Below are 19,847 nucleotides of genomic sequence, written 5' to 3'. Positions count from 1 at the left end.
CACTCACCAGGCGGCGGCAGAGGACAACCAGGCCAGATTCAGCATATCAGCAATAGTCGGCTGGTGAAGAGATGAAGAAGAGTAAATTCGCATAGGTTTTTTTTTTACTCTAGTCACATCTAGAGCTGCATTCACATAAATGTCCCCTAACAGATTCGTCAGTTCCCAAAATACTCTGCAATTTTTGTTGCTACACCTCCTGTGCAGCAAGTCCTGTGCAGGCACTGAGATATGAAGTCAGAGTTAAAGGAAGCCAAGCAGAATTGTGAATGCAGCTCTGGATGTGACTGAAGGATAGGAAACAATATTATTCATAGCTGCACTTGAATAGCGCCCCTTGTGGTCAGTGAGATCTGAAGCTCTTGTGGTCTCAGTCCTTGCTAACAACACTTACCACAAAAATCCCTCTGGGGGCCGCGCCTTTGTTGCTTTCGGTTTTAGGGGCGCATAATGACTGGTAGTCATAGGACTCCTTCCTGGTGAAGAACGAGCTGTTATACAGAGCAGACATGAGGTTGGGATCCACCTCGCTGAAGAACTTCCCCACCTACAATAAACACATAGGGTTAATGAGATGAGGGGGACAATAGATTATAGTCACCTCCTAGAATCCGCTTCTCCATACCCTGAAATGGCTGATAACAGAGCAGCAGTCCCGGCAGCACTGCGGGTTCTCGCTACAACCTGCTTAGCATTCTCTGCGCTAACCGTCCTCCTAATGAGGTACTTACAGCCGTGTTTTCCCTTCGTTCCTTCTGCTTCTCAAAATACCTGATTTCTGAATTCCTGGAGCTTTCATGCGGCAATTACAGACACAAATGCTCCATGAAAGGGCAATTATCCTCGTATATTTATGTATCAGCAGCGCTGCCGTCGTGACAACACACCCACACTGCGCCAATCAGGATGCTTATCCAACGCACCAATTGTGCATGTATTTAGTCGGTTTTGTGTGGGACTGTAGGACCACAAATGTAAGACACAGCGACGACCTTATCCGTATGTCATCTGTACACCACACCGTAATAAAGCCGATAAACTGATATACCGTATTTTTCGCCTTATAAGACGCACCGGTCTATAAGACGCACCCCCGTTTTAGAGCGGGAAAATAGGGGAAAAAAATCAGTACTCACCTCCCCCGGCGTTCTGCGGCGCTGCTGCAGGCTGTCGCTCCCTCCTGGTCCCCGGCAGAGCATTGCTTTCTGGACGCAGGGCTTGAAATCCCCACCTCCAGAAAGCTAATACTGTGATTGGCTGAAGGCGCACGTGTGTTAGCCAATCACAGCCATTCAATGATGTCATTGAATGGCTGTGATTGGCTGATGGCGTGTGTTAGTGAATCACAGTATTAGCTTTCTGGAGGAGGGGATTTCAAGCCCTGCGTCCAGAAAGCAATGCTCTGCCGGGGGAGGTGAGTACTGATTTTTTTTTTTACAGGAGGAGAGAAATCTTCTAACTGATCGCACATTTGTTCACGCGATCGCGAATTTAACGCGCAATCGCGCCAAATAAATCACGTCCGCGCGTTAAATTCACGACCGCGCTAATAATGGCGATCGGAACGAATTTTCGCCACATTCGCTTTATAAGACGCAGGAACTTTCCCCCCCCGCTTTGGAGGCGGAAAAAGTGCGTCTTATAAAGCAAAAAATACGGTAATCTTCAGCCACTGTACACATATATTACGTATTCTGTATTATACTCCAGAGCTGCACTCACTATTCTGCTGGTGGGGTCACTGTATACATACATTACTTATCCTGTACTGATCCTGAGTTACATCCTGTCTCATACTCCAGAGCTGCACTCACTATTCTGCTGTCGGGGTCACTGTGTACATACATTACTTATCCCGTACTGATCCTGAGTTCCATCCTGTATTATACTCCAGAGCTGCACTCACTATTCTGCTGATGGAGTTACTGTGTACATACATTACTTATCCTGTACTGATCCTGAGTTACATCCTGTATTATACCCCAGAGCTGCACTCACTATTCTGCTGGTGCAGTTACAGTGTACATACATTACCTGAGCCCAGTGGTCTTGCTGGTTGGACATAACAAGGAATCCGCCGTCATCAATGAGAACGCAGAGTAAATCCTGCAGAGAAGAGACATATTGTCTATAGTCTACACAGGGAGGAAGGTTTCGCTGGTGATGGGGCACTGGAAAAACCCCAAACTGGATCTCTTTGGGGAGCCATACTGGTAAAAAAGTGGGTTCTGGGTGTGTTGATGCTGTGGTCGTGGGCAGAGGCCACTTACCTCACTGTTGATGTCGCAATCCATCTCGCAGCTGCTGGAAGGACTGCATTGCTGTTGGAAACAGGAGAAGATGCTTCAGTTGTGTCATCTACAAGACACTGATAAGAATGTGTGGCTGGTGGGATAAGACGCAGCAGACCTGCACTGAATGTGGGGGGTGATGGGGCGGCTCACCTTACGGGGTCCTTGAGGGTTTCCCTCAGAATGGTTGCTGGCCAGAATTTTGAACTTTTCCACCCAAGCCTCAAGATCCAACTTCACTCCGACAACTAGTGGAAAGAAATGGGGAAACGATGAGGAGGATCCTGTGCAGTTATACAGCCGGTCCGGAAAGGCTCCAGACTGTTTAGCTTTTTTTTTTTACATTTAATTATGTTGTGGTCTTGTGCAAATTTGAAAATATTCAAGTTTCTCCCCCTCATTCTGCACTCAGTACCCTGTAATGACAAAGTGACAACAGAATGGGAGAAACATTTAGTATTTAGGTAAAGCACCCTTGGCAGTGACTCCAGCCTCCGGTCTTCTTGGGTATGATGCCACAAGGTTTGCACACCTGGATTTGGGGATTTTCTTACTTGGCCGTCTGTGGATGGCCATTTTCAGGTCTCTCCAGAGATGTTCCATTGGGTTCAGGGCTCTGGCTGGGCCACCCAAGGACATTCACAGAGTTGTCCCTAAGCCCCTCCTGGGTTGTCCTGGCTGTGCACTTAGGGTCATTGTCTTGTTGGAAGGTGACCCTTCTGCCCAGTCTGAGGTTCCCTGCGCTCTGGATCAGGTTTCCATTATCTCTGTACTTTGCTCCACTCAACTTTCCATCAGCCCTGACCGGTCTCCCCTCCTCCAGCATGATGCTGCCACCACCAGGCTTCAGTGTAAAGATGGTATTGGGCAGGTGATGAGCGGCGCCTGGTTTCCTGCAGACCGAAAATCTTGTTTCTCGCTGTCTGAGGGCCCTTTAGATGCTTTTTGGTAACTCCAGGCGGCTTTCATGCGTCTTACTAAGGAGAGGCTTCTTTCTGGCCGCTCTGCCATAAAGCCCAGATTGGTGGAAGCTGCAGTGATGGTTGACCTTCTGGAAGTTTCTCCAATCTGCACACAGGATCTTTGGTGCTCAGTCAGAGAGACTATTGGGTTCTTGGTCGCCTCTCCTACCAATGTCCTTCTCCCCCTTAGGCCTGGCTCACACTAACAGGTCAGATTCCGCATGCGGGAGGCCTGCAGTTGATTCCGGCTATTTATCCCAGTCGGCGACTCTGCATACCTGAATTTTCCTGTATTGCGGATGACCGCGGCAGCTCGCTGTCAGTCATTTGCAGTACAGTTTTTTTTTAAATATTTGTTTCCCACGGTGTCACTAAGCGATGATGCAGCTACCCACGGTCCATACATAATATTAATTGCGTATGGGCTGCGGGTCCGGCAGCCTCCATTTACTGCAATAGAGGCCGTCTGGGCAGAGTCCGCAGCAAAACCGAGCATGCTGCGATTTTTCCTTCACTCGTGGAATACGCAATTCGTATCCGTGAATGTGAGCGAAAAGCAATTTTACATGCTTTTCAGTGTGCGCGCTTTGCTGCGGATCCTCCGCGTGGACGCCGATTGCGGATTCTGCCTGTGTGAGACCAGCCTTAGTTTGGTGGGTCGGCAGCTCTAGGAAGAGTCCTGGTTGTTGTTCTTCCATGTAATAATTATGGAGGCCGCTGGGCTCTTGGGAACTTTCAGCGCAACAGAGATGTTTTTATCGCCTTCTCCAGACCTGTGCCTCCACACAATCCTGTCTCTGAGCTCTGCAGGCAGTTCTTTCCTCCTCATGTATTGGTGTTGGCTCTGATATGCATTGTGTGCTGTAAGACCTTATGTGAAGGCAGGGGGGTGGTACTCTTTAAACATAATGTCCAATCAAGATGTAGAAACATCTCAGAGAGGATCAAGAGAAATAGGAGGCCCCCAGAGCTAAATGTCAAGTGTCATACCAAGGGGTGTGAATACTTATGTCAATGCAAAATGGTAGCTTTTTATTTTAAAAACATTTACAAAGCTTTCCAAAATTCAGTTGTCACTTTGTCATTATGGGGTACTGATTGCAGAATGATGGGGAAAAACTTGAACTCTTTTTAACCCTTTAAAGACCAGGTTGCTTTCGTCCAAAAGGTCCAGACACTTTTTAGGGATTCTACCCATGTGATGGTTTTACGGCCCTATTTTTTTCTTCTTCAGCTACCAATATTATATTTCTCCACTCGTCCATTCACTGAATTCAATAAATGGCCGAGCGCCGCCTGTGATTGGCTGAGCGCTGTGATTAATCACAGGCAGCGCTCAGCTGTCAATCAATGAATGGCTGAGCGCTGCCTATGATTGGCTGAGTACTCAGCCAATCAAACGCAGCCCTTTCAGCAGTCAGGAATTTCAAATCTTAAATGATTTTCAGGGAGGGGCTTTTATGTAACCCCTTAAGGACATGGCCTATTTTGGCGTTGAGGACCAAATGATTTTTGGTATTTTTTCATGTCCATTTTTCAAAAGCCATAACTTTTTTATTTTTTCGTCGATGCGGCCGTATAAGGGCTTGTTTTTTGCGTGACGAATTGTAGTTTTTATTGGTACCATTTGTGTACATATGCGTAGGGAGAGAAAACGCATCAATTCTGCCAGAGATTTTTTTTTTTTAAAGCGTTAATTATGCAGCGTAAATGACACACTACATTTTTTCTGTGGGCCGGTACAGTTACAACGATACCAAAATTCTTATATTTTTTTTAGGTTTTTTCACTTTTCCACAATAAAACTCCTTTTTTTTAAATTATAATTTTTTTCTAAGGTCACTGCATTCAAAGTCCTATAACTTTTTTATTTTTCCATGGACGGAGCTCTCTGAGGGCTTATTTTTTGCAAGACGAGCTGTAGGTTTTATTGGTACCATTTTGGGGGTATATACGTTTTTAAATCAATTTTATTGCGTTTTTTGGGAGGCAAAATGCTAAAAATTAGCATTTTGTCTCAGTTTTTTAGTGTTTCTTTTAACGCTTTTTGCCGTGCAGGATAAAATGTGTGTTCAATTTATTGTACACGTCGTTATGGACGCGTTGATACCAAATATGTGGGATTTTTTGTTTTAATTTTTTTATGCTAATATGAGAAAAAGCATTAAAAAAAGGTTTTTTTAACATTTTTTTTTAAATTTTTATTTTTTGTACTTTATTTTGCTCTTATTGTTACACCATCTGTGTCCCTCTGAGGGACTTAACACTGCAGCAGTAATGACTTCTCTCCTGCCATGCCTTATCGCTTATTATAGCATATCTGGCGTCCTCTTGCCATAGCAACCAGCCGGGCTCTCGCGATGTTATCGCGAGAGACGGCTGAAGTCACAAAGGGAGCGCGCTCCCTCTGTGAACCCTTTCCCTGCCGTGATTTACTGCTGTCGCAGCGGGAGGCCGGCTACTTGTGACAGCCGTCTCCCACTTCAGGATAGCGTGAGATCTGCTATGATCTCGCGCTATCCCTATGACGTACGGGTATGTCATTTTGCGGGAAGTACCCCGCTCCCATGACATACCCTTACGTCATGGGGAGGGAAGGGGTTAAAGCCCTTCTCTGAAAGTCACAGCAGGGGGTGCCGACATCTATTGCTTTCAATGGGGCAGCCGGCAGCAGCGGCGGTGGGGGGCCCCATTAACGGCAATAGGCACGCAGCTTCTTTCACGCATGTTTTGGAATGTGCGTGGACGCGCAGATTTGTGCGCACACACGCACATGCAAAACAACGCTCGTGTAAACAAGGCCTAAGGCTGAAAAAAAACCATATGTCCTTTAAGGCATAAGAGGAAGGAAAAAAACCCTAATGAGGAAGAAGCCAATTTTCCTAATTTAAAGGAAAAAATTCCTTCCTGACTCCAATTTGGCAATCAAAATAATCCCTGGATCACTGACCCTTCTGAAGTTAGTAATGATTATAACATTGTATCGCTCAAGAAAAACATGCAGGCCCCTCTTATACTCTTTTATAGAATTTGTCATCGCCGCATCTTCAGGCAGAGAGTTCCATAGTCTCACTGCTCTTACAGTAAAGAACCCCCTTCTATGTCGGTGTAGAAACCTCCTTTCTCTAGACGCAGAGGGCGCCTCCTTGTTACCGTCACAGTCCTGGGTATATTATGGAGCACATTCTAAATGGGGATCGTACAGATAGATTAAATGAAAGTATTTATTTGAATTTTTGCATATACTAAACAGTAATTAAATGCAAGTGACTTTTTCAAAGTCACTAATCCCAATACTTAGACCACAATACGGTTATGTCAGCCACGCACACTTGGAGATGGACTGAAATAGCACTTAGCTTTAGCGCTTCTGTTGCTCCTCTGGTTGGAATGACGTCATAAGACGTCTCCTGGTCATTCACATTGTAAAAAAAGACAAAAAAAAACTAAAAAACAATTTTCTACTGTAACTGGAGCATCCATAGGAGCTCCAGATACAGGAAAAAACATCCCCCTAGTGTGACAGTACACTTTAACAGAGCTGATATGGGTCTGCTAAGACCCTGCAGCTCTGCTGTAGCAGGGGGCACCCGGCAGTCATGTGATTGCTGGATCAAATAGCGGAAGTGACACTTCCACTTTCTCCATTCACAACATAGTGCTCACTGAGCAGGCTATGTAGTCTGCAAAAGAAAAGGCAGAAGCAGTTTAAAAAATGCTTCTGCCTTCTCCTCCAGGTCATCAGCTGTCACAAACAGCTGAGGACCTGACCTACTCCTGTTACATAGCAGTAGCTTTAATCAGCTGGGAATAAAGGCCAGGACCACATGCTGTAAACGAACAATGCTTGGTTCTTAATGGGCTAATTGCTCAACGCCACAACATAACACAATGTAAAAAATCGAAAGGCTCTTAAGACTTTTCCAATCCACTGTAACATGCATAATAATAGGTTACACAAAGCGCCCCCCCACTGTCTCAGCCGCTTAGATCACCTGCAGGTTTAAGTTTCCTGCCATCAATCTCCAGGTCCACAGCCGTGCTCACCAGGATCCCCACAGTGTTATTCTCCAGATCTGATGGTCGGTAACCAGCTGACATGAGACAACAAGGGATTATGTCTTGTATTTCCCAGACTCCTCACCTCCTCCTTTATCCCTCACCTTCTCCCTCTACTCCTCACCTCCTCCTTTATCCCTCACCTCACACTCATCCTCACCTCCTCCTCCACTCTTCACACTCATCCTCACCTCCACCTTTACATCTCACACTCATCCTTACTTCTTCAATTTCTCGCCACCTCCTCTACTCCTCACACTAATCCTCACCTCCTCCTCCACTTCTCACATTAATCCTCGCCTCTATTTCTCGTCACCTCCTCACTCACCCTCACTTCCTCCTCTACCCCTCACACTCATCCTCCACTCCTCACACTCATCCTCTACTCCTCACACTCATCCTCTACTCCTCACACTCATCCTCTACTCCTCACACTCATGCTCACCTCCTCCTTTACGTCTCACACTTACCCACACCTCCTCCTCTATTCCTTGCACTCATCCTCACCTTCTATGTTCTTCTCCTCCAATGATGGTCATAACTTACGGTCTCTATAAGGTGCTCGGAATATATAGCCCTTGTTGTCAAGACTTCTTCTGTAAAATGTGGAATTATGAGGCTCCATGTCCTCCATCCAGTCATCTGCAGCCCTGAAGACACAAAGACAACATGAGTGAGAGAAAAAGAACAACGATGAAGTTAGCAAGAGAGCAGAGATAATGTGAAGGAAAGCGGGGAAGACAGAACAAGAAGGCATAACAGAGACGCTGCAGTCTCTGTGGCTCCTTAGGCGTAACATTCCTGCTGTGAGGGCTTCTTCGAGGTGCAGAACTCCAGCTAAGAATATTGTCTTGAAGTGCGAATTCAAAATTCACGAGTTTTCACAATGTGACATTCCCAGGCAGCCGCAGACACTCACTTGTTGGGGAAGACTCGGGTGATGCCTCCATCTGTAGCAGCAAAGACGGCGAGGAGCCCGTACCTGTGAAGAGGATGAGCAGAGTATGAAGCTTTTGGAGGCCTTATCTATGTCACAGTGGGATGTTATTCCGCGAGCTCAGGTAAACCACAGGCTGTGGGTGATCCTTGTCATGTTGGGGGTTGGGTGGGGGAAATTGAACCTAATGTTATGCCATATCTGCTGCCCATTTCTTATTGTTTGTTTTCTAGATCTGGGCTGATCCACAAGATCTATCACCCACAATCCTCTGCTGACCTCTATGACTAGGGGTGTCTGTACTTTAGGGTGCTGCCTGGTGAGTAAACTCAGACATGTTGTATTTCCTTACGTAAGAAGGTCCTTATCCTTCCAGACACGGTCGGCCAGATCCCGCGTGATGCCTGTATCCAAGATCAGGTTATGGAGGAGGAAGCTGTCACCTGCAGAGGAGAACAATAAGGTAATTTTTCATCACACATCAGCCTCCACCATCATCACACATTACAACAGCTTCCACTAACATCCTCCATATCAGCCTCCACCCACCACATTAGCCTCTACCATTATCCCCTACATCATCATCTGCCACACATCAGCGTGCATCATCATGACAATAACCCATCCCATCAGCCTCAACAATCATCACTCACCTCACTTCAGTCTCCGCCATTACCTACTCCATGATCATCCACCATTACACACCACACATCAGCTTCCGCCAATATCTGTCTCCCCCCACGACACCAGCCTCCACCATCATCCACTACACCATCATCCATCACAAATCAGCCCTAATCATCATGACCATAACGCACACCATCAGCTTCCACCATTATCATCATACATCAGCTCTGCCATCATCACCCTCTATGCATCAGCCTCCACCATCATGACATCACCCACATAATTAACCTCCACCAACATCACCACCTGCATCAGCCTTCACCATCATCACCCACCATATCAGCCTCCACCAATGTCCATCACACATCAGTCTCCACTATCATCATCTCTCTACAGTGTCCCTCTACAGTACTCACACTGCTTGGAGTCTGGTGTCACTTTTTCCATGAGTGAAATGAAATTCAACAAGAACTCGGTGTTGTTTTCTGACTGTTCTAAGTCCTGGCAGTACTGCCTGCGAGCGACCAATGACGGTGGAAACCAGGAGGAAATAGAAGGTTAGACCGGAGAACACAAGAGGTGGAGAAGACAGAACAGCAAGACAAGAAGCATCATCAGGAGTGATGAGCCAGGGGCACTGGGACGGGTGCCTTACATTATGGCTGAATAACTGAACCCAATAGAAAGGTCTGCAGCCAATCAAAGGGGAAGAAGCTAACCCCCCCCCTGAAGGATGCAGGTGAACAGGTCATGTGGCTGAGAAGGGTAGCAGGACTCTACCTGTTTCTAAGGAGTATTTGGTCAGCAACGCTATCTTCTCTCTTTAGGAGGAGCAACTAGAGTGAGGAGACTTATAAGGCCATTCATGCTCCTCTGGGTAATATGCAAATAAGGGAGATGGAAGAGATATATAATTTGCATAAGGAGTATTGGGGATAGAGCTCTACTTCCCTTATTTGCATTTAAAGTGACAGTATGGCTGCCTTCATGTACAAATGATAGATTGAGAGGGTAAAGAAGAACTGAAGCCACAAGGAAGAAACACTTAAGAGGATCCGACAAGATTCACCGGGACGGATACATTACCTGGGAGCCAAGAACACTCGACCTTCAGACTCAAAGGTGTTCGGCATCAGAGACTCAAAATCTGTAACAAATAAAAAGAATTATCCAGCAAGTGAGAGGAGCGACGCTTCCTGTCCACAGAGGGGTCATCCCCTGTGTGTGGGCTTACGGAGTTGCTCCTGCAATGGTGGCATGTAGGGGAACCCTCGCTACGGGCCGGGCACTAGGATCTGCTCTGCATGGATGTATGAGACGAGCTGGATCCGGCCACAACCATCAGGTGAAACAATGGAAGCCAATGACGTGGAGAGAAGGAGGAAGAATAGCTCAAGTGTTGAGGGATGAGCTCAGGTGTCTTAACAATAGAGGTAAGCCACTTGCGGCTCTCCGATTGAGTCTGACAAGGCATGCTGGGACTTGTGGTTGGAGAGTCACAGAGTGCTGCGGCTGGGATGATGGTGTATGGAGTAAGTTCAGCACCAAACCTGAAATGCAAACTGGGAAAGCTGAATGTGCTGCTGGGTCCATTCATCTAGTGATCTCCACAGCGCCGCCCAGTGTCCTTCAGTGTAACTACAGGGAATTATCTTCTGTCCCACTAGGATCGTGACTTTCATGCAACGAGCCGTAAGTGTCCCTCTGACCATACTAAAAGTTGGGAGATGCAGTTCCTGTAAGCTGTGTGTTATATCCACAGTGGAACAAGGTTCAGACCAAGGAGAAGGTGTCATTCCTATCGGTACATCTGTCATGTGATGCCAAACTCCTGCTGTACTATATCCTTAAAGGGGTTGTTCAGGGTTAGAAAAATATGGATGCTTTCTTCCAAACACAGTGCCACCCTTTTCCATAGGGTTGTGTATGGACTGAAGTGAATGGAAGCTGAGCTGCAATACCAGACACAACCTACAGACAAGGATGGCGCTGTGTTTGGAAGAAAGCAGCCATGTTCTTCTAACTCTGGACAACACCTTTAATTTTACTATCATCTGCACAACACTGGTGGAGCTGAGACCAGTGCGTCATAATGTGTCACTTTACATATAACCTGTAATGGGGTTCAAAGAAGAGAGGGGGCTCCATAGCAAAGATCAGTGAGCCCCACATTATGTTTGTCTCCCTCTCAAAGCCCCTTAATATGACCCTCAGATCACTTCTTCTCTGTCATGTCTGTTCAGTTTGTCACCGCATAACAACAAATGGGATGGGACCAACCAGGGCCCCCCCTACCCAAGGGCCATATAGTAGATGCATGATCTGCCTTGTGTGTCACTTCCATAAACTTCCTAGGGGGTTGTGACTGCTGCTTTGGTGAGGTGTAGAGAACTGCAGACTTTTATATTTCGATTACCTGACAAAATTCTGGGAGGTTTTATCTAAAAGTATCTGTGGCTCTAGTAAAGCAAAAAAGATTCATGTGATTAATGTAAATGTGTGCAGGTTTACAGATCCCACAGAACACAGAGCAGCACAAGGTGCATCCAGCTATATATGGGTAATGCGCCCACGAGTACAGCGCCCCTAGTGTTCTTATGCTTGCAGTACATTCAAGAAATAAAGGGACCTGCATGCCTATAAGTCTCAGTGTACATACAGAATGAGTCTATAAAAGAAGCGAAGACATTACTTATCTTGTACTGATCCTGAGTTACATCCTGTATTATACTCCAGAGCTGCACTCACTATTCTGCTGGCGGAGTCACAGTGTACATACATTACTTATCCTGTACTGATCCTGAGTTACATCCTGTATTATACTACAGAGCTGCACTCACTATTCTGCTGGTGGAGTCACTGTGTACATACATCGCTTATCTTGTACTGATCCTGAGTTACATCCTGTATTATACTCCAGAGCTGCACTCGCTATTCTGCTGGTGGAGTCACTGTGTACATACATCGCTTATCCTGTACTGATCCTGAGTTACATCCTGTATTATACTCCAGAGCTGCACTCGCTATTCTGCTGGTGGAGTCACTGTGTACATACATTACTTATCCTGTACTGATCCTGAGTTACATCCTGTATTATACTGCAGAGCTGCACTCACTATTCTGCTGGTGGAGTCACTGTGTACATACATTACTTATCCTGTACTTATCCTGTACTGATCCTGAGTTACATGCTGTATTATACTCCAGAGCTGCACTTACTATTCTGCTGGTGGAGTCACTGTGTACATATATTACTTATCCTGTACTGATCCTGAGTTACATGCTGTATTATACTCCAGAGCTGCACTCGCTATTCTGCTGGTGGAGTCACTGTGTATATACATTACTTATCCTGTACTGATCCTGAATTACATGCTGTATTATATTCCACAGCTGCACTCCCTATTCTGTAGCTTCAGCCAGCTGAAGGGCTGGAGAGCGGTACCATAATGAGTGTCTATGTGCAACTGTAAGGCATGGCGAAGGGTCCTGGCAAGTTTGGGGCTGCATTTCTCCAATTGTGGACTTGGTCAGGATTAATGGTGTCCTCAATGCTGAGAAATACAGGCAGATGCTTATCCATCATGCAATACCATCAGGGAGGCATCTGATTGTTTTAAATTTATTTTGTAGCAAGACAACAACCACAAACATCCAGCCAATGTCATTAAGAACTATTTTCAGTGTAAAGAACAAGGAGTCCTGGAAGTGATGATGTGGCCCCACAGAGCCCTGATCTCAGCATCATCCAGTCTCTCTGGGATTACATGAAGAGAAAGAAGGATCTCAGCAAGCTGACATCCACAGAAGATCTGTGCTTAGTCCTTCAAGATGTCTGGAACAACCTCCCTGCCGAGTTCCTTCAAAACCTGTGTGCAAGTTTCCCTAGAAACTGCTTCTGTTCTGAAGGTAAAGGGCGATCACACCAAATACTGCTGGGATTACATTTCTCTCTTGCTCAGTCACTTTGCATTTAGTTAATTCACAAAAATAAACTATTAATGACGCTTTTATTTGTGAAAGCATTCTTACTCTGCAGCGTTTTTTCCACATCTGCCTAAAACCTTTGCACAATTCCACCAGCAGAATAGTGAGTGCAGCTCTGAAGTACAATGCAGGATGTAACTCAGGAGCAGTACAGGACAAGTAATGTATGTACACAGTGACTCCACCAGCAGAATAGTGAGTGCAGCTCTGGAGTATAATACAGGATGAACAATGTAATATATGTACACAGTGATTCCGCTGTTAATTAAGACTCACTCTATATATAAACTAAAACATGGGGTTCAGTTGCTTTTTGAGTTTGTGATTGGCTGCAGTAGCGGTCAGAGTTTTTGCTCCTTCCCTGGAATGAAGATAACTTACCTTTAGGCTGCGGCAGTCATGGTTCATCATTGTGTGCTACATTCACTGTGTAGTTGGGTGTGTGTACAATACAGTAGTGATTCGTTACTAAGCTGGCAGGTGGCTGGTTCCCTTGGATCTTAGTAAGTGCCCATTAGACATGCATCGGGTGTTAACTTCAATTGGACCATTCGGGGAGCACAGAAATACTGTGGTCAGGCACCTACAAAGCCACACTGAGATACCCAGCAAGTCAGTCCAAGCATACGAGCCACCCAGACAGGAGGCACAGTGCATTGTGGGGGATCGGGGAGGCACAATGTCATACTTCTCATAGATGCGGGCACCACTGGTAAGTCATGCCCATGGTAACTGGTTCAGATTGGAATCAAGGATTTTGCATGGCCACTCATGCAAATGTTGGATACATTTTTGTAAGTCGATTATTCTTTTTGGTATGAAGTTGCCACAAATTTACCACCCATGATGCACTGGGGTGCACAGCTGTGGGGTGGCCTGGAAACACACAACTGATTGGACTGTTACCTTCTAATAGAGGTCAAGGTGGGGGAGGGGCAAGCGATGAGAGGAGTGGGGGGGGGGGAGTCAGAGTCAGATTACAGAACACTACCATTGTTTCATCAGCATCGCCAATACAGGATCACCGGGAATCGGGCAGAAGCTGCAGGGGTCCGTGCTGGTCCAGACAAGGTGCAAAGTGACTGAATGAAGACCCCCCGACCCCCCAAAATCCAACGATCCCATGTATGGTCTACACATCGCTCAGCACGGTCCCCTCCCAGCTTGTGCTGAAAAAAAGAAGGTGGAAGGAGTGAGAGGAACAGGGAAGACGGGTGTTACCAAAACTAATACCCATTCATGAGAACTAGATGAAGGCCACAACTCCATCGCAAGTGGCCGTACAAGGAGAGGCAGCAAGGCAGATGAGGGGTGAAGTGAAAGAGACACCCAGTGGGGATGGGTAAGAAGACGACGGTGCGGAAAGAAGGGGTGATGGCTAAGGGAAATGGGGGGAACTTACAAGGAGACAGGAGGGCGACATACAGAAGGGCGATGGAAGGAAACAAGAAAAGAAAAGAGGCGAGACATCTGGGAAGAGAGAGGAGATCAGAGAAGAGTAAGGAGCAAGAGGGATTGACCATTACGTGCCCGATTTAACCCCTTAATCATCATAGCAAGACTGGGTCTAGAACCAGCTGCCGTCATGTGCACACACATTTTTTATATATATATTGCCATGAATATATATATATGTCGCTGCCACATGAGACTAAGGGGATCAGAGAAGGCAGTAATATATGGAGGACGGATGCAGGAGGGGGAGATGGACGAGGGTCCCACTTCATCCCAGGCGGTGGTCACACAGGGGGGTTCTGGGGGAGTGACAGGAGGGTACAGACAGGAGGAGGAGTGACAGGTTCTGTGAGGTGGTAGTAGGCATTACGGGCAGGGTGACGGGCAGGCAGGCGGGTGGTGGGTTGTGGGGGGGCAGGAAGATCTATTGCTGGAATATACTTGCCCTTAGTTTTCTTGTTTGGATCTGTGAAAATCCACCAGAGAGGCAGAAAAACAACACAAAGAAAAAGAACACAAAAGAAAAAGAAGGAGGAACGGGTGGAAAGGAGGAGGCATTACAAACAATATTTTATTCAAGAGCGGATTGAATAAAAATATTGTATCTCATAATTGTACTGAAACCAAAACAGAAAAGAAATCTTGCAAGAAACACCATGAAACATAAGCAGCAAACGAGAAATGGAGAGAACTAGAAAGAGGAGGAGGAGAAAGAAGAAAAAAAGAGAGGAAGTAAAGAGAGAAAGAGGAAGTAAAGAAAGGAAGGAGGGAAAGATAGACAGAGAAAAAGAAAAAAGGAGAGGGGGAAAAAAGGAAGAATGAACGAAGGAGGATGAGAAGAGAAAAGGAAGGAAAGAGAAAGGAAGGATAGGAAGAAGAGCAAAAGAGGGAGTAAAGAAGGAAGTTAGAGAGAAAGACAGAAAAAAGAGAAAGGAAATGAGGAAGGAAGAGAAGAGAGAAAGAGCACAAGGAAGGAAGAAGAGGAAAGAAGGGTACAAAAAAGAGAAAAGGAGGAAGTATGGGAAGGAGAAAGGAAGGGAAAGAAGGAAGGATAGGAAAGGAAAGGAGGGAACTAAGGTGGAAGGAAGAAGAGGAAGGCAGGAAGATAAGAAGGAGAGGAAGGAAGGGAAGAGAGAATGAAGGGAGGAGAGGGAAGGAAGGAAAGAGAGAAAAGGAGGAAGGAGAGGAGGAAGCAAGGAAAGAAAGAAGCAAAAGAAGAAGCAATGAGGAAACAAAGGAAGGAGGAGTAAACAGAGGAAAGGAAAGGAGGAAGCAAGAAAATCAGAAAACAAAGCAAGGAAAGAAGGTAAGGAGGAAACAAAGGTGGAAGGAGAGGATGGAAGGAAAAAGAGGAAGGAAGGAAGTAGAGGAAAGAAAGAAGGGAAGGAAAGGAGGAAGCAAAGAAGGGAAGAAGCGAGCAAAGAAAGAAGGGAGGAAGCAAGGAAAATATTAAAGGAGGAAAGAAAAGAGAGGAATAGAAGTGATAAATAGGGCAATGAAGAAAGGGGAGAAAAAGGGGTGGAAAAGAGGTAAAAAGGAAGGAGAAGAAGGAAGGGGAGAGAAGAATAGAAGAGAGAAAGAGGGCAATGAAGAAAGTAAAGAAAAAGAGGAAAGAAAGACAAATAGAGGAAGAATAGAGGTAAAATAGAAAGGAGAAGAATAGAAGAGAAAAAGAGATCATGGAAGGAAGAAGAGAAAAAAAGGAAGGAAGAAAATAGGAAAGAAGAAAGGAGGAAAATAGGAAGGAAGGAGAGAAAAAGTATGGACAGGAAGGAAGGAGAAAAAGAGAATAGAATAGAATCATCGGGTCCAACGCCCTGCTCAATGCAGGATCACTAAATCATCCCAGACAGATATTTGTCCAGACTGTGTTTGCACACTTCCATTGAAGGAGAACTCACCACCTCCCGTGGTACCTTGTTCCACTCATTGATCACGCTCACTGTTAGAAAGTTTTTTCTAATATCAAATCTGTCTCCTCCCTTTCTCCTTATTGCTTCTAGTCTTTCCTTGTGCAAATGAGAAGAGGGCTGATCCCTCTGCACTGTGACAGCCCTTCAGATAGTTGTAGGCAGCCTAATTTTATGTCTCTTCTCAGCCTTTTTTTTTGAAAGCTAAACATTCCTATACCGTTTAACTGTTCCCCATAGAACATGGTTTGCAGAGCGCTCACCATCCAGGTAGCTCTTCTCCCAACTTCCTCCGGTGTGTGGAGGTCTTTTTTAAATTGGGGTGCCCAGAACTGGTCACAGTATTCCAGATGAGGTCTGACCAAGGAAGAGTAGATAATTACCTCGAGTGATCTAGACTCTATGCTTCTCTTAATACATCCCAGAATTGTGTTTGCCTTTTTTGGCTGCTGCATCACATTGTTGACTCATATTCAGATCTATTAGTATATCCAAGTCTTTTTCACATCTTCTGCTGCTCAGACCAGTTTCTCCAATTCTGTATGTGCTTTTTTCATTTTTCTGGCCCAGATGTAAGACTTTGCATTTCTCCTTGTTAAATACCATTCTGTTAGTTGCTGCCCACTGTTCAAGCTTTTCTAGATCTTTTTAAAATACTCTCCCTCTCTTCCCCAGTGTTAGTTATCCCTTCTAGCCTTGTGTCGTCTGCAAATTTGATCAGTTTCCCCTCAATCCCCTGCTTTAGATTCTTTATAAAAATGGTGAACAACACTGGGCCTAGGACAGAGCCTTGTGGTACCCCACTTGATACCTTCTTCCACTTGGATGTGCAGCCATTTATGACCACTCTGAGTACGATCACTCAGCCAGTTGTGAATCCACCTAACAGCTGCCTTGTCAATTCTATATTTGTTCATTTCGTAAATAAGTATGGTGTGAGATACTTTGTCAAATACTTTACTAAAGTAAAGATAGAGTATATCTACCACATTGCCCTGATCAACCCAGTCCGTGATTCTGTCACAGAAGGAAATTAGATTAGTCTGGCATAACTGGTTTGATACAAACCCATGCTGGCTCTGATTAATTACTCCATTCTCATCCAAGTACTTGCATACATGCTGCTTAATAATTTCTTCAAAGAGGTTTCCCAGTATAGAAGTCAGGCTTACAGGCCTGTAGTTTCCTGGGTCCACCTTATCCCTTTTTTGAAGATAGGGACAACATGTGCCCTTCTCCAATCTTCTAGGACTTCTCCTGTTCTCCAGGAATTTTCAAAGATTACAGCAAGTGGTTCAGCAATTACCTCTGCTGCTTCCTTTAGTATCCTAGGAAAGAAGGAGAGAGAAAGGAAGGAAAGAGGAAAGAAGGAGAAAGGAAGGAAGGAGAAGAAGACAGGAAGGACGTAAAGAAAGGAAGAGGAAAAGAGAGAGTAAAAAAGAAAATGAAGGAAAAAAGAGAGAGGAAGAGAGAAAGGAGCAGATATATAGAGAATAGAGGAGCAGAACTAGTAAAAAAGAAGAGAGAGGAAGTGAGAGTGTGAAAGTGCTGCTGCAGGAGAAAGAATGTATAAGAATGCTGGTAAGGAGAGTGAACTGGGGACTGAATGTAAGAGAGTGCGGGTCAGAAAAGGTAGTGTGTAGAGAGTGCTGGTGACATAAAAAGAGATGTGCAAGAGTGCTTGTCAGAGAGGTAGCGTGTAAGAGAGTGCTGTTGACAGAGGAAGAGACAGCAGAAGAGACAGAAGCAGCATCTGATTCAGAGATAAATCTGAATGAATCAAACTGAAAGACATTCATTATGATTCAGATGAACAGAGAAGTCTCATGCACACACCTCCCGGGCAGCGAGTGTCTGCCAGGCTCTGCATGCTGCCAACTTCTGCCCTCACCCCCAGACATGTCCCCCCTCAACAATGACAAATCCGGGGGATGGCCGGGGGGCAGGCGTGAGCTGGGGGACAGGAGAAAGGGACTCACTGGGAGACACACAAGCAAAGGGGAAACTTACACTGCACCTGGAGGATCTGATCACTCAGATTAGCGCGGAGGTAATAGGAGCTGTACAGAGGCAACACCAGACCAAGGCTGCCAGGAGAAAAGGAGAGGAAGGGAAAGAATGGGGGACGGGTGACAGAAGGTGTTAGGGGAAGAGTAATGAAGAGGAGGAAAATGGCAGAGAAGCCGGATAATGGGGGCGGACAAGGGACAAGGGGAGAGGAAAAGAGAAAATGTTACTAGAGGTTCAGAACAGCCACATACTACACCTCACTGTGCACACTGCACTCTGCTACATCCTGCACTCTGTGGGAACAATTAGCTGGGAATGCCCAATAGAACCGCTACCACATCACCAATAGGGGGTCATTCAGCTTTCTCTAGTTCTGCCAGGCTGCAGTATATCCATGCAGCTAGAGAAGCCTGGTGACAAACTCCATAGCCTCTCCGGAGGCAGCCATATTGGATATGACATAACCAGGCAGTTCAGGGCTCTGGAGAAGCCATATTGGATAGCAGGCAGCTGTGACTCCAGGGCTTATATATACTGGCAATTTCCTGGTGATCATGTTCCTATACTTTGTATATCTGAACCATGCAGATCATATAGACTTGAAGCCGCTGATCTCTGGACATGTTAGAAGCTTCTAGATTATAGATTATACCACCCCCCTCCACATTAATATACAAATAGTGATGACAACATTATAACTATCAGCTGCCTCAGGGCCTTGTGCTGTTCCTACACTTGTCCACAAGATGGCAGCAGCATACTGGACCTGAGTAGAGAAAGGCATTATGGGAGTGTGGTGTATTCTGGCGTTTTACTAGATCTGTGTGAACAGTTGTAGACCCCAGAACATTGTGACATCTGCAACAATGATGTGGCCCCTATGAGTTTGCACCTAGCTTACCTGTAATTAGTGCTGTGTATCGGGGCGTAGGTGTAAGTTCGCTCTGTCTCATCAATGTATCTCTGTTGGTAAAACAATAGATCAATATGGCAACTTACTTCCTTCACCCCAAGTGCCCGCTGTCACCAGTCTCCCACCATCACACCAGTCCCCGTTACACAGACACACCAGCCCCCACTCCCACCATCACTAGTTCCCGACACACACCAATCACTAGTTTACCACCATCTCAGTCACCAGTACTGACCATCACCCTCCCTGATTCCCATCAGTACATCATTACCAGTACCCAGCTACCACCATCAATACAATATAATTAATACAACGGAGGACAATGTGCGGCTGCAAACGGACCTGGACAAGCTGGGGGCTTGGGCAGGAAAATGGCAAATGAAGTTCAATGTTGAAAAATGTAAGACTATGCACATGGGCAGGAGAAACGGATGTTACAAATACTCACTTAATGGGGTACCACTAGGGAAAAGTGATATGGAAAAGGATCTGGGGGTATTAGTGGATAATAGACTAAACTGGAGTAACCAATGCCAGTCAGCTGCTGCAAAGGCAAATAAAGTCTTGGGGTGCATTAAAAGAGGTATAGGGGCGAAGGACGAGAACATCATCCTTCCATTATATAAGGCACTTGTCAGGCCTCACATGGAATACTGCGTACAATTCTGGACACCGGTGCTCAGGAAAGATGTTACG

The 19,847-nt window shown here is 45.7% G+C and overlaps 1 protein-coding gene across 2 annotated transcripts in view; it reads right to left on the bottom strand.

Moving 5' to 3' along the window:
• Window positions 1-19,847, bottom strand: part of CACNA2D2 (calcium voltage-gated channel auxiliary subunit alpha2delta 2) — a 209,450-nt gene that overhangs the window by 8,610 nt on the left and 180,993 nt on the right. Inside the window, exons 21-34 of one of the 2 annotated variants that reach the window (XM_066596905.1) lie at window positions 19,140-19,201; window positions 18,239-18,315; window positions 14,764-14,784; window positions 9,963-10,023; window positions 9,293-9,390; window positions 8,602-8,692; window positions 8,232-8,294; window positions 7,859-7,962; window positions 7,249-7,347; window positions 2,445-2,539; window positions 2,271-2,321; window positions 2,035-2,106; window positions 395-547; window positions 8-60 (exon numbers count right to left, since the gene is read on the bottom strand). In XM_066596905.1, coding sequence (XP_066453002.1) covers window positions 8-60; window positions 395-547; window positions 2,035-2,106; window positions 2,271-2,321; window positions 2,445-2,539; window positions 7,249-7,347; window positions 7,859-7,962; window positions 8,232-8,294; window positions 8,602-8,692; window positions 9,293-9,390; window positions 9,963-10,023; window positions 14,764-14,784; window positions 18,239-18,315; window positions 19,140-19,201 — 1,100 coding nt within the window. The remainder of the gene's footprint in view (window positions 1-7; window positions 61-394; window positions 548-2,034; window positions 2,107-2,270; window positions 2,322-2,444; window positions 2,540-7,248; window positions 7,348-7,858; window positions 7,963-8,231; window positions 8,295-8,601; window positions 8,693-9,292; window positions 9,391-9,962; window positions 10,024-14,763; window positions 14,785-18,238; window positions 18,316-19,139; window positions 19,202-19,847) is intronic. The other variant, XM_066596906.1, reaches the window with a different exon arrangement.

This window comes from Eleutherodactylus coqui, chromosome 3, assembly GCF_035609145.1.
Source record: "Eleutherodactylus coqui strain aEleCoq1 chromosome 3, aEleCoq1.hap1, whole genome shotgun sequence".
NCBI classification, from domain to species: Eukaryota; Metazoa; Chordata; class Amphibia; order Anura; family Eleutherodactylidae; genus Eleutherodactylus; species Eleutherodactylus coqui.
Note: the sequence above shows the minus strand (reverse complement) of the source record. Positions and strands in the feature narration are given on the sequence as shown.